The sequence below is a fragment of the Nomascus leucogenys genome, chromosome 21 (assembly GCF_006542625.1).
Source record: "Nomascus leucogenys isolate Asia chromosome 21, Asia_NLE_v1, whole genome shotgun sequence".
In the NCBI taxonomy this organism is placed as follows: Eukaryota; Metazoa; Chordata; class Mammalia; order Primates; family Hylobatidae; genus Nomascus; species Nomascus leucogenys.
In genome coordinates this window covers 43,928,810-43,941,788 of record NC_044401.1, presented here as the reverse complement: position 1 = coordinate 43,941,788, position 12,979 = coordinate 43,928,810, and the positions used below count along the sequence as shown (strand labels likewise).

The 12,979-nt window shown below is 53.6% G+C and overlaps 1 protein-coding gene across 3 annotated transcripts in view; it reads left to right on the top strand.

The window, feature by feature from the left end:
- ADCY5 (adenylate cyclase 5) overlaps positions 1 to 12,979 on the top strand; it is a 167,738-nt gene that overhangs the window by 109,536 nt on the left and 45,223 nt on the right. For 2 of the 3 annotated variants that reach the window (XM_030801777.1, XM_003275539.4), the window contains exons 4-7: positions 7,175 to 7,286; positions 8,834 to 8,961; positions 11,041 to 11,199; positions 12,083 to 12,224. In XM_030801777.1, coding sequence (XP_030657637.1) covers positions 7,175 to 7,286; positions 8,834 to 8,961; positions 11,041 to 11,199; positions 12,083 to 12,224 — 541 coding nt within the window. The remainder of the gene's footprint in view (positions 1 to 7,174; positions 7,287 to 8,833; positions 8,962 to 11,040; positions 11,200 to 12,082; positions 12,225 to 12,979) is intronic. The other variant, XM_030801778.1, reaches the window with a different exon arrangement.

Sequence of the window (12,979 nt, the reverse complement as noted above, 5' to 3'; positions counted from 1 at the left end):
CTTTTGTGTGATTTTCCTTCAGGAAGCATTTCCCTAAATCTTTCCAGACTTTCTAAACAGAATGTCTGTAGGTGCTGTGGGGTGTTCCATTGTATGTACAGTAGGGGTAGGATTTGGGTAGGCAGAAACAAGAGAGGGGTTTGGGTGGGTGGGAGGGGGCCTGCAGGAGGCCCTTAGTCAAATCTAGGACATGCCTCGACCTAGGACCCCTGGACCCAGTCCTGACAGTCAAACCAGTCACTGGGCCTCTTGTCTTGGTTTCCACTTGCTGAAGAAAGGCGTCCTGTTGTCCTTGCGAGAGTGGAGAGAGCACGGTTGTCCCAGGGCAGGCTCTCCCTGTTGGTGGAATTTGTGCAGGCATTCTGTGTCCAGCAGGCTCCCATAGGCCTTTCCCCCTTTTCCTTTCCCAGCCTGTGCCCCTGGATGGGCCTGTGGCTGCTGCCAGCTCACATACCCCTCTCTCATCTTTTTTGTGCCACTCCTTGGAAAACAGCCCTCTGGTGTCTGACCTCAGCCCAGTGTTAATAAGACCACACCTGATTGTGCTAACTCCCCTAAAGGACATGAGTGACTCCTTGCTCTGCTCCTCTTGTACCTTACTAGGGGCATATGAGCCCAAAGGATTCTTCAGGTTGGATGATAGGGGGCAAATGGAGGGGGCACACTGCAGGGGACAGCACCCTTGGTCAAAAAGAGACCACTGGTGCATCCAGAGGTGTGGCCACTTCAGCCTCCCCAGCCCACGCTGGGCCCTTCCGGGTACTTCCCCAGCACCTTCAGCTCCCAACTTCCTGGGAGTTGGGCTGAGACCTTGCCATACTCCCTTCCCACCTTCCACCACTCACACAGTTCTGACGATGCCAAGGGCTGCAGGAGATGAGAGGAGCTGGTGATCAGCACCGCAGGCTCCCCTAGACCACTAGGAAAACTCAGCACCTGGGTGTCCAAGGTGCTGCAGGATGTGCACAGGAGCAGGGCCAGGCTCTGACAGCTTCATAAAGTCATGGGCCTGTTGGCAGCAAGAGGGAACAACCACGAGGAAATGCACTTCACCAAAAGTGCACGTGGTTTGGAAAGCTGAGCCAAAGCTGCTCCGGAGGGCTGAAGGGCCTGTTGTGGTAATTGGGACTCTGTCTCCCGCTCTTGCCCCTGGAATAGAATGCAGGAGACTGTGAGTGGTGGATGGCAGGCAATTAGGGAAGCGTGCACAGCCAGGGTGGCCCTACCCCAGTTCTGTGCACCCGCCATGAGGGCCTGATCCTGTTCCCAAGAGGAGCTCCCAGATGGGAGCTAATAGATGAATTAGCACCTTCCTGCACGTCTGGACCAGCGCTGAGTTGGGAAATGGCCTTCAGAGTTACTCCGGGGCAGATCGGGAAATCCTGGCCAGCAGAACAGAGTCTGCTGTAGGGTAAACCTTGTAAAACCCAGGAGCCTGCAGAAGTGACATTCATTAAGCAGAATCCTCCCCCAAAACTGCAGAGAAATGTGACTTTGTCTCTGACAGGAGGTGGGGGAATGTGGGGGTGGCAGGATTTATATAAATGTGTGGGGAGGCTTTGGGGGCTTCACAGTCAGGGCCTCAGCAGCAACCTTGCCTGGGTTTCCGCACACCCGTCATAGATGCCTTGCTTTGAGTGGCTCTTCACTGGTGGGCGGTGACCTGCCCCTCCCTGGTTCCTCAGCAGCTGGCCTGGAAGAGTAGATTCCCAGGAGGCTGCAGGTAGGTGCAGGTTTTCAAAGGCACCTGGAGCTCCCCACATACCAATGTTGTTTCTCATGTCTCCTGGCACACAACCAGAGACCACTCATGTCCCCATGTCCCGGGTACCTGTTCAGCCACTGGTTCCGTGCATATGGCTGGAGCGTCTGCTGGGGGACGGGACTTCATGGGCTCCTGTCTCAGGTGACATGCTTGGGACTCCGAGAGGCTTTGTGGGGCAGAAGGAAGAGCTCACAATTTGGAGTTACTAGTTGTGCCTCTTGCTTTGGAACCAGGAAAGTTTCCTTCCTTTCAACAAATAAGTATTAGGCACTGTTGTGGGTTGAATTTTATCCCCCTAAAGGATACGTTGAATCCCTGGTACCTGTGAATGTAGCTTTATTTGGAAGCAGGATCTTTGCAGATGAAATCAAGTAAAGATGAGGTCATACTGGAGTAGGATGGGCTCCTAATCCAATAGGAATGGCGAACTTGTGAGAAGAGACTGCCTTGTGAAAGCACAGACACACAGGGAGAAGTCCTGGTGAGGACCAAGGCAGACTGGAGTGATGCGGCTGCAAGCCCAGGAATGGCGGCTGCCTCCAGAAGCTAGGAATACACAAGGAGAGATTCTGTTGAGTTGCAGCAGGAGCAGGGCCCTACTGACTCCTTGATCTCAGACCTCCAGCTTCCAGAACCATGAGACAGTAAAAATCTGTTGTTTTCAGCCACTTGGTTGGTGGTGCTTTGTTACAGCAGCCTGAGGAAACTACCAGGGGCACCTTTCACATCTGGGTGTTGTGCTGGGTGTCGGGCAGGATGCAGAGCAGAGGCCAAGGTAGGCATGGCCCGCCGCATCCAGGCAGTCATTCAGCTGCATGTTTCCTAAGGTCTGGGACGTAGCCGTGAATCAAGTAGATAAAAATCTCTCCCTCAAAGAGTTTACATTTGAGTGAGAGGAGACAGACCGGAGCATAATAATAAACAACAGTAATACACAGCATAGTCAGTGGAGAAAAATATGGTGGAGAAGGGAGATAGACAGATGGGAAGGGTTGTAAATTTAAATGAGGTGGTAGAAGCTTTCTTGAGGCAACCTTTAAACTAGTGTGGTGGTTCTCAACCCTGGCTGCGTAGTGCAGTCACCAGGGAAGCTGAAAATAAAACAGAACAAAGACAATCAATAGCGGAGCCCACCCCAGACGATTAAGTCAGAATCTCTGGGGCTGGGGGTAGGGGGTCTCTCCAGGTAAGAGCTCCCCAGGTGATTCTACGAGATGCCTGGTCCCAGGACCATATGGTCTAGTGTGACAAGAGCTGCCATGGAAGAATGCCAAGGTACAGCAGGGTCATCTGTGGAGAATGAGTTGACCACAGGCCTGGCCATCCCACTGCACAGATGGGCAGAGGCCTGGCCCACCTAAGTGGCTGGATCAGCCAGGCAGGCACAGGAGGCTGGAGTGCAGTGGAGCCCCTGGGACCACATGCGTCTGCCTCGTGTGTCTGGGGTGCCCCACGCTCCCCCTTCTCACCTCCTCTGCTCTGCCTGGTGCTGTGTGTTACTCTGCTCAGTGGCAGTCCTACCTCTGCCAGATTAGGGGACTTTTTCCTTCCTACCCCGGGGGCATCTTCAGCCCCCAAAGCCAGGCCTTTACTGCATAGCCTCAGGCCTGGGGTGGACCAGCCACTGGTCATGCTGCCTGCCAGCTTTGTGTTTGAAGTACTGGTGTTGGCCAAGGGGATACTCACTGAACATGCTCCTAGACTCATGTGCAGCCAGTCTGGACCCCAGCTTCCCTTGGTTTTGATTTCCTGAGAGATAAAGAAGAATTTCCAGAACAACTATGGAATGGGTGCTTTCACAAACTGTGGGAGAGACCTTCTCCTTTTCTCTGGGTAGAGGGGGCAGCTGCCTGGGAGGCAGGGAGGCGGAGGGTGGGCCAGGATGGGGGTCTGCAGGCACCCTCCCCCAAGGCATGCACGCGCCAGCATAGCCTACCTCTGGGCCACGGTGGTGGGCCCACCAGCCACACCAGACACTAGGCATCAGAGCATATGGAGGATCCAAATTCCCTTTCATTTTCTGGGCCCATCCCACAGCTGCACACGCTGGAGCAGCTCTCTGCTGTCCTGAGTCCCCTGGCCTAGCAGGATAGGGCCTGTCCTCTCTGCTCCACCTCCTCACCTTTTCTTTTCTCCCTCTCATTTGTTCCATCTCTTGTCCCTGTCCCCATTTCTCCCACTCTTTCTGACCTCCCTCTTACAGTTGCCTTGGTTGTTCTATTGAAGTGGCCAGAGGAACCAGGATTTGGGGAAACGGCAGTGGTTGGAGGCTGCCATCTTGTGCTTCTCCTGGGAGGTGGGACAGCCTGGCTGAAGCCTTGGGATGCACTCCTTGGTGGCCCAACCTATTTCCACAGGCCCTGTGGAAAAAAAGAGGTTCTCGTGTGAGCTGGTGAGCAGCTGCTGAGAGTGACCCCTCTCAGGAGGGTCCTGTACCTGTCCGGGACCACAGCAGCAGCTCCCACGGGTCCTCCCACCTCCCTCACAGTACCAGGGTGTTGGATTGTACCTTTACCCATTTAAGGTGTCTGTGGGGCCTGCAGACAGCATCATCTTGATTGGTTCAACTCCTAAAGTGTGGAGCCAGTGCCTGTGTGGCCTTGGCCAGGTGACTTTTCTGTGTCCTCATTTCCTGACGGGGTGGTTATGAGGTGTGAATGAGTTAATATTTCTGTGAACTTAAAATAGTGTCTGACTGTTTTAAAATGTAGGTTTTATGATGGTGAGGCCAACAGATCGGGAGAGGACTGCCGCTAAGGTTGTCACTCACAGTTTCCATGAGGAGGAGACACACCACGCAGGGGCCACAGGGGGAGGCACCAGGGCAGTCAGGAGGCCAAGGGAGCAGGGCCCTTTATTGTGGTTTGTGCGGGAAGGAAGGGTAGCAAGGCAGCTGCTTGGCTGGTTTGAAGGATGTCTTTGCACTGGCTCGGTATGTAGGGGCTGTCCCAAGTTGCCTGGGACTCCAGTGCCTGTCCCTGGGGTGGCGAGGGCAGGGGATTGTCGTCAGCAGTGGACCCTGGATTGGTTGGTTTGTGTGTGAAAGGCACACCCTAAGGCAAGTTGTTTACTGTCTCTGGGAATTGGCTTGTCTTGGGAGGCACCAACTCTCGGGGGCCTTGGATGTCAAAGCATGAGAATATAAAGACAGGCTTAGCAAAGAGTACCATGTTCCAGTTAGACGACAGGAGGGATAAATGAGCAGTATGTGAGGTGATGGATTTGTTGATTAGCCCAATCAACCATTCCACACTGTGGATATGTGACATCACATCACTTTGCACCCACCCCATAAATACATATAATTATCATTTGTCAATATTTTATTTATTTATTTATTCATTATTATTTGAGACAGTCTAGCTCTGTCACCCAGGCTGGCGTGCAGTGGCGCTATCTCCGCTCACTGCAACCTCCGTCTCCCGAGTTCAAGTGGTTCTCCTGCCTCAGCCTTTTGAGTAGCTGAGATTACAGGTGCATGCCACCACGCCCAGCTAATTTTTGTATTTTTAGTAGAAATGGGGTTTTGCCGTGTTGGCTGGGCTGGTCTCGAACTCTTGACTTCAAGTGATCCGCCCGCTTAAGCCTCCCAAAGTGCTGGGATTACAGGCGTGAGCCCAATATTTGATTTAAAAAGACATGCTTAATGTACCAACACACATTTTTGGAATAAAAGGACAAAATATGTTTAGTTCAACATCATTAATTTTAAAACAGACGGCTTCTGGAGCCTCAGGAGTCCCGAGGTGCCTGGGGAGGAGCACAGACCTTGGAGGAAGAATCCTGCCACGCCGCTGTCTCTGTCTGCTCTGAGACTTGGCTCCCGTCTGTGAAATGGGGACACTGACCCCTCGCTTGCAGGGCTCTTGCGCGGACTCAGTGAGATGACATGTTGGAAGCCTCCCGCTCAGCGCCTGGCTGCCAGGAGCATCTCAGTACACGACAGTTTTTAGATTTTTGTGTCCCTTTTAAGAAAAATAACTTCAGGGGCCCTTACAGATTCTGGTCCTGGGGTCTTCCCTCCCCGTTTCAAAGGAAAAAGAAAATGTTTTCAACTTAGGGAACACAAGCCACAGGGACTGGTGAAAGATCTATCACCAGCTGGTGCACTGAGGAACTGGGAGGGAGGAGTTGGGGGCTTCCAGGGACGCTGACAGGCTGTGTCTTCCTTTCTCCTCCCTGGGCCTCTTTTCCTGTGTTTCTGTTAGGGGATAGAGGACTCCCTCAGGATGGAGGGCTTGGGGCTAGAGTCCTTTCCGTGTGGGATTGGGAAGTCAGTTTGCAAGGCCACCATTCTGGCCTGAAATACCTTCCAGAGCAGAGGTATAAAAGGCTTCTCCTCCCCAGGAGCAGGCCCAGTGCCCTCAGAGGTCAAACGGGCAGGCCTGAGAGATGACTGGGAGTTGAGGCCTGGCCCCCTGCCCCGCACCCTCCTGAGGCACACACCCGGGACTCACTCCCCTCCCCGCCTTCCTCCTGGGCTGGGGGAGGGTGCCGTTAGAGCACAGAAGGAGGATAGCAGCAGAAAGAGGCAGCATCCTTGGCCCTCCAGTGCCAGGGCCTCTTTGTCCCCCGCCCAGCAGCCACGTGGAGCCCCCAGCACTCTTGCTGGCTGGCAGCCCTCTCAGGCCCAAGGAGCCCCAGGCTGGTCCCTGGCCACAAGCCCTGCCTGTCCTCCCTCGTGGAGGTCTGTCTTGGTCTGTTCAGGCTGCTCTAAGAGAATACCAAAGACCAGGCGCTTACAGACAACAGCAGTGTATTTCTCACGGTTCTGGAGGCTGGAAGTCTGGGATCAGGGTGCCAGCATGATCAGGGTCTGGCAAGGGCCCTCTTTCGGGTTGCTGACGGCCACCTTCTCATATCGTCATGAAGTGGTGAGCAGAAAGCAAAGAAGCAAGCTCTCGTGTCTCTTCTTATAAGGGCACTAATCCATTCGTGAGGGCTTCACCCTTGTGACCTCATTATCTTTCAAAGGCCCCACCTAATACCATCACATTGGGCATTAGGATTTAAGGCAACCAGGTGTGGTGGCTCATGGCTGTAATCCCAGCACTTTGTGAGGCCAAGGTGGGTGGATTGCTTGAGCCCAGGAGTTTGAGACCTGCCTGGGCAACATAGCGAGACCCTGTCTCTACCCCCCCCACCAAAAAAAAAAAATTAGCCAGGTAGGGTGGCACACTCTTGTAGTCCCAGCTACTTGGGAGGCTGAGGCGAGAGGATCCCTTGAGCCCGAGAAGTCGAGGCTGCAGTGAGCCTTGATCACGCCACTGCACTCCAGCCTGGGCAATAGAGCAAGACCTCTTCTTAAAAAAAAAAAAAGAAAAAGAAAAAAAAGATGTAATGTATGAATTTGGGAGACACAAAGATTCAGCCTATAGCAGGGTCTTCCTCCTCTGCCTGTCTCCCCAGCATCCTGTTTGCTGACATCGAGGGCTTCACTAGCCTGGCGTCCCAGTGCACTGCACAGGAACTGGTCATGACCCTCAACGAGCTCTTCGCCCGCTTTGACAAGCTGGCCGCAGTGAGTCGCCCTGAGCGGGGGCTGGGGGTGGCCTGACCTGGGCTGTTGAGGGAGGCTGCTGTGGTCGAGGACCTGCTGAACCCCAGGGAAGGGCACATGCCTAGGTGTACCCTCCTGAGCAGAGCCTGCTGGTGATGGGCAGAGGGGCCCCTCAGGCTGTGGCTGTGTCCTCACGCCCTGCGTGGGCCCTGGAGACACACTCAGCTGGAGTTGCTTTCAGGACTGTCGCTGACCACAAGCGAGAGCATGGGGAGCCCTCCATGCCCCCATCCGTGGAAGCGGGTGGTGAGGCCTGCCGGTGACACTGCCCAAACCCCCAGGAGAATAAGCTGTTTGTCTGGGGCACATTAGGTGCCATCAAGCCACATTCCCGATGAGATTGGCCAGACTGATAAGAGAATGAGTCTGAATCCCCAGCTGGCCTGCAGGCGGCTGTGTGCCATTCCCTAGAGGCATCCAGAAAGAGGATTCTTAAACGTTTGGATAAATTGGAAGTAACACTCCATGGCAGGGAGTGGTGAATGACACGTTCATTCCTTAGGCCCCTATTCACCCCTCCGTTATCCTTTCCCAGCTCTAGGCCTCTGTAGTGATTAAATGTCAGCGGCCACTGACAGGTGGACACATTCCCCTTGGCCCACACAGGACGCCAGGCCAGGTTATTGATGAGAGGCTGGTGCCATCGGGGCCAGTGCCAGGGCCTCTCTGGGGGCTTCCATGGTGGAGCGCATATACTCACCTGTGGGTTTTATCACTGAACTGAATTAGGTGAATAGTATCTGCTTGGCACTTGGGTCTCAAACGAGTCCAGGCCACAAGGGCACTTGAATCCCTGTTTCTCAACTATCTTTGGGAGCCAGAGTTGGACCGCTCATAATTGATGATTAGTGATATTCCATCGCAATCCCACTGACGGATTGGTGGTGGCCTGCAGGTGGCCCTGTGGCACCTGTCACTCAGAAGCAGCTCTGTTAGATTCTTGGCACTCATGTGCTTGCTAGTTGAGCAAAATTCTTTTTTGATAAAAATCTCAGACAGTCCGAGAGTCAGTGAGCTTTTGGTTAAAGCTCATTTCTGCCTGCTTCAGTCTTTTTGTAAAAGGAGGAGAATCAGACAACTTTTGATATAATCTCAAGCAACGAATCAGAGTGACTCCTGGGGTGTGGAGGGGACCAGAGACCCTTGTATTGGGGCTTGGGGCCTTCCTTAAGCTGATAAGGCCACCTTGCTGGCTGAGCTGCAGTTCAACCAGCCAAATTCCTCTTGGGGCTCTGGAGTGGATCTTTAAAAGTGAGCTCCTGAATCTGGGAGCTGGAATGCCGCTCAGGGCTGCCCAGCCCATCCCTCCATCCCCACAATCCCTCCCTCCCCAATGTCTCCTGATAAGCCTGTCCCAGGACCATGCTGAGTTCCGGCGTGGGCCTGCGCTCACTGCCCTATAAGGCAAGTTATTCCAGGCACGGGGTGAATCTGTTTGCTTCTCATTTCTTTCCCTCCCACTTCTCTTTCCTACTATTTTTAATTTGTAAAATTAATTTGCTTTCCAGGAGAATCACTGTTTACGTATTAAGATCCTCGGGGATTGTTATTACTGCGTCTCGGGGCTGCCTGAAGCGAGGGCTGACCACGCCCACTGCTGCGTGGAGATGGGCTTGGACATGATTGAGGCCATCTCGTAAGTGTCCACCCCCGGGTACCGTCTTCCTTCCTGGGACTGTCCACAGCCCGAGCAACTGACTGACCTTCTGGCTGCCTAGTTGCAGGCAGGGAAACAGTGGGGTGAAACTGTCTCCCAAAGGTGCCCAGCCAAGCTGAGGGTTGGCTTGTGCCACCAGACTTTCTGCCTTCTCCAGGGTTCCTGTTCCCCACAGCAGCCTGGGCAGCTTTTCCCAGAGGAAGTGTGTGGGAAGGGAGGGCTCTGCAGACTCCCGGAGTGGAGGAGAGGCTGGCAGCCGTGTGAGGATCCTGTGCCGTGTGAGGCCCTTGCACTTCCAGGGCCTCATGTTTCCTACAGACACCTAGCCAGGCATCGAACTGCTGATTCCACTTCTTCCCAGATGCGAAAGGTTGGGCTCACAGGGGTTAGACAACTCCCCAGGGTGCTACTACCAGGCAGGCGCATTCAAATGCAGGTGTTCCGCTTAGAGAGAATCACCCTGCCTGTGAGCCATAGCAAAAAGGCACTTTGGCCAATTCATGGCTATCACCGGCGACAGAAGGAGCCCTGGTCATTGAAAAACATGGGTGGTGCAAGCTTATGTGACAGCCAAGGGAGCAAGTCAGAGACTTTGGGCTTTAGAAATAGCTTGGGCAGGGGCAAAGAAAAAAGGCACAGAGGGCAAGGTCAGAGGCGGGAGTGGCTGCCAGGAAGGCGGCCGGTTCCGTTGGTTTGGCTCAGTTCTACTGGCAGCCTTGCCAAGTGTCCCCAGCATGCCTGAGCTAGACAATCAGTCTCCCCGGAAGCACAGAGCCTTAAGGGAGAGAGACCAGGACTCCTGGTGCTCAGATACGAGGCACATCATGTGGACACGGCGAGGTAAGGGAGGCAGACTATTGAAGGAGGGCCCAGGAGGGGACAGTTGATTCCACTGAGAGGATCGAGAGAGCTTGCCTGAAGGAGGTGGCCGTGGAGTTAAGCCAAAAAGACAGAATGAGCCATTGTCAAGCTAAGCAAGTATCCAAAGGCGTTGTGGATGGAAAGTATTTCAGTAAAGGTATTCTGCTGCAGTGGAGGTATTTACCAAGTTGATTCAGGACAAGAGAAATGATGGATGACCCCAGTCTCCCCTGCAGTGGGTGTCAGCCTCTTGCTGATGGCGTGGGATGGGGTCAGGGAGTCTCAGTGGTGGTCCCATCCACTGGGAAAAGACTGCTGGTCCCATGGCTGGCTGAGTGTGCCCATGCCCCAGGTGTCAGGGAGGGTCTGGGGCCCTAGAAAGTGCAATCTGAGTTCATCCATTACCCTATTTCCTGGCACCTGCACCCTCTGCTGCAGATGCTGGGCAGGTTCCCATGGGCCTCAGACATGCACCTGGAGATGTATGGCTTCCTTCCCACTCCACCTCCACTGCTTGCCCAGCATGAGGAGTTATAAGTGCACATGGAGGGCCTGCCCTGTCTGCTGGGAGCTCCCAGATATGGATATGTGGTGCATGTGGCCGGGACCAAGCTTTCCTCTAGGGCATGCAGCACCCTAAGCCCCTGCACCTGCCCAGGCTCCCCTTCCCTCCTGAGCAGGCCATACCCTTGAAACCTGGGTAACCACCTTTTGCCATCACCCTACTAACATCTTGGAAGCAACAGTGTGGATAAATCCAATAAAAAGATAATCCAAAAGCCATTTCTGCCTTACCCACAAGAGCATTATACAAATAGGGTTTGGAGTGGTGGCAACTTCCCCGTTTAATTCAAGTCGGCCCTAACGTGCATTTGCATTTTTCCAATCACAATTTAATTGACAGGGCAGTGCTGGCCAGAAGTGCCCTCCTGGAGGGGAAGCAGCAGGGCTCTGGGTTTTAGTGTGGCACTGCGCCACCTTGTGGCCAAGCCGGGAACAGCCCCTTTCACAGCCAACTGCACCTGCCGCCCGCCCCAGTGCCCTTCAGGCTGAACGTTCTTGGACTCTAGGGCTGGATGGGAGAGAGAAGCCTCTTTGACCCCCGCACCTTCACCTTCCCTGCACCTGCAGCCTCACCACCACTCTGTGTGCCTGGCCTCCAGCCTTCTCCCAGCCTTACCCCTGCTCCATCCCCAGGTTGGTCCGGGAGGTGACAGGGGTGAACGTGAACATGCGTGTGGGAATTCACAGCGGGCGAGTACACTGCGGTGTCCTTGGTCTCAGGAAGTGGCAGTTCGACGTCTGGTCTAATGACGTCACGCTAGCCAACCACATGGAGGCTGGCGGCAAGGCGGGGTGAGTGACGGCTGTGGGTGGCTTGGGGCCCCGACCTGGGTTCCCACTCAAGCCCACCCAGGGTGACCATCCTGCAGAGGCGAGGCGGGGCAGGGTGGGGTGGGCAGGATGGGCAGCAAGCACCTGGGGGGTGCTGGGGTGAGCACAGTGGAAGTAGAAATTCCTCTACTTGCCAAATCACCTGTGCCACCATTGGCCAGTTGTGGGAGCATTATGTCACCCTTCCCTGAGCCTTGACCCAGAAGATATTGACCCAAACCGTGGTGGCTGGTGAGGTGTGATAGACAGAGTTCTGGAGGAGGGAGGAAGCACAGATAGTTTCTGGGATGGCTAGACCGTAAAGGAAGCAGGACTGGGAGGGGTGAGGAAGGTGGGGTAGGAAGAGCCTGCTGCTAGGCGGAGGGAACACAGCGAGGCAAGGCACAGGTGTGGGGAACACAGCATTTCCAAGGAATGAGAGAAGAGCAGATGGCCTTTTAGGGACGGCTAGGAGAAACAGCGCCTGTGTTCAGAAGGCATGAGTGCCAGACTCGTGAATTTGGACTCCGTCCTGTCGCGTGCAGGAGCCATTGCTGGCTTCTGAGCAGGAGTGAGAGGCTTGCAAAGTTTGCAAGACTGGAGGCCATGTTGTCTTGGGCAAGCTAATGTAGCAGTCTGTGCCAGGATGTTCGGTGTGAGATAGTGTGGTTGCAGTGGGCATGAGAGCCCACTTGATAGTAATGGAGGGTACCGTGCAAGGTTGAGGTTAGGATTTGAGCAGAGCTTGGGGCCCTAGGGTTTGAATTGTAGTGAACCCACTAATTGCAGTTTGGTTTTTCACGGGAGCTGACATTCTGACTTTGAGTTTTCTGCCCTCTCCACCCTGATCCCTGCCCCCCTGTAGACGCATCCACATCACCAAGGCTACACTCAACTACCTGAATGGGGACTACGAGGTGGAGCCAGGCTGTGGGGGCGAGCGCAACGCCTACCTCAAAGAGCACAGTATCGAGACCTTCCTCATCCTGCGCTGCACCCAGAAGCGGGTCTGTGGGCTGGGGGGCTGGGGGGGCTGAGGGGCTCCCTTCCTCCAGGGAGGAACATTTTCGTGACCTGCTCCTTCCTTCTCTTTCCTTGAGTGAAGTCATGAATTTCTTATGCAGTTGTGGTTCCTGCATCTTAAAAAGGACCCCAGCAGTTAGACCTTGCAAAAACGATGGTAAAGAGGGAATCTTTTAATACTGCTTCTTTTGCAAAAATGCAACAGGCCTCAAATCAGTTAGCAACAAGCCATCAGAAGTCCACAAACTGGAAATCAGCATCAAGGGAGTCTGTGGATACCATATATTTTATCTCCATCTCTCTCCTTTTCATTTGCCTTTTACTGGGGTGGACACTTGCCCTAATCTCTCCCTCTCTGATCCATAGATTGGTGTCCATCTCCACATGTGCCTATGTCTTTGTTTCTTGAACCTATTTTCCCTTTTCCTTTTCTAGTCTGTTTCTTTTTCTCCCTTTGTCTCAGCCCACACTTGCTGAAATATAAAGCTAAATTATTAGCAGACTTCAGTGTTCTATTTTTAATAGTGTCATGTTCCATGTTCTTAATTTTTAAAGCAAATCAAGAGAACATTTTCTATTTCTCCCTAAACTAAAATGCCTTTTACTTATGAGTCTTTCTGTTGAATTTATCTGTCAGTCAGTGCCCTTTGATAGAGAAAAGCTTCCCCATTTCTCTTCCTAAGAAGTGAAATGAAATACAAAATTAAGCTGTGAGAAGAGTTCAGAGAGTCTTGGATGA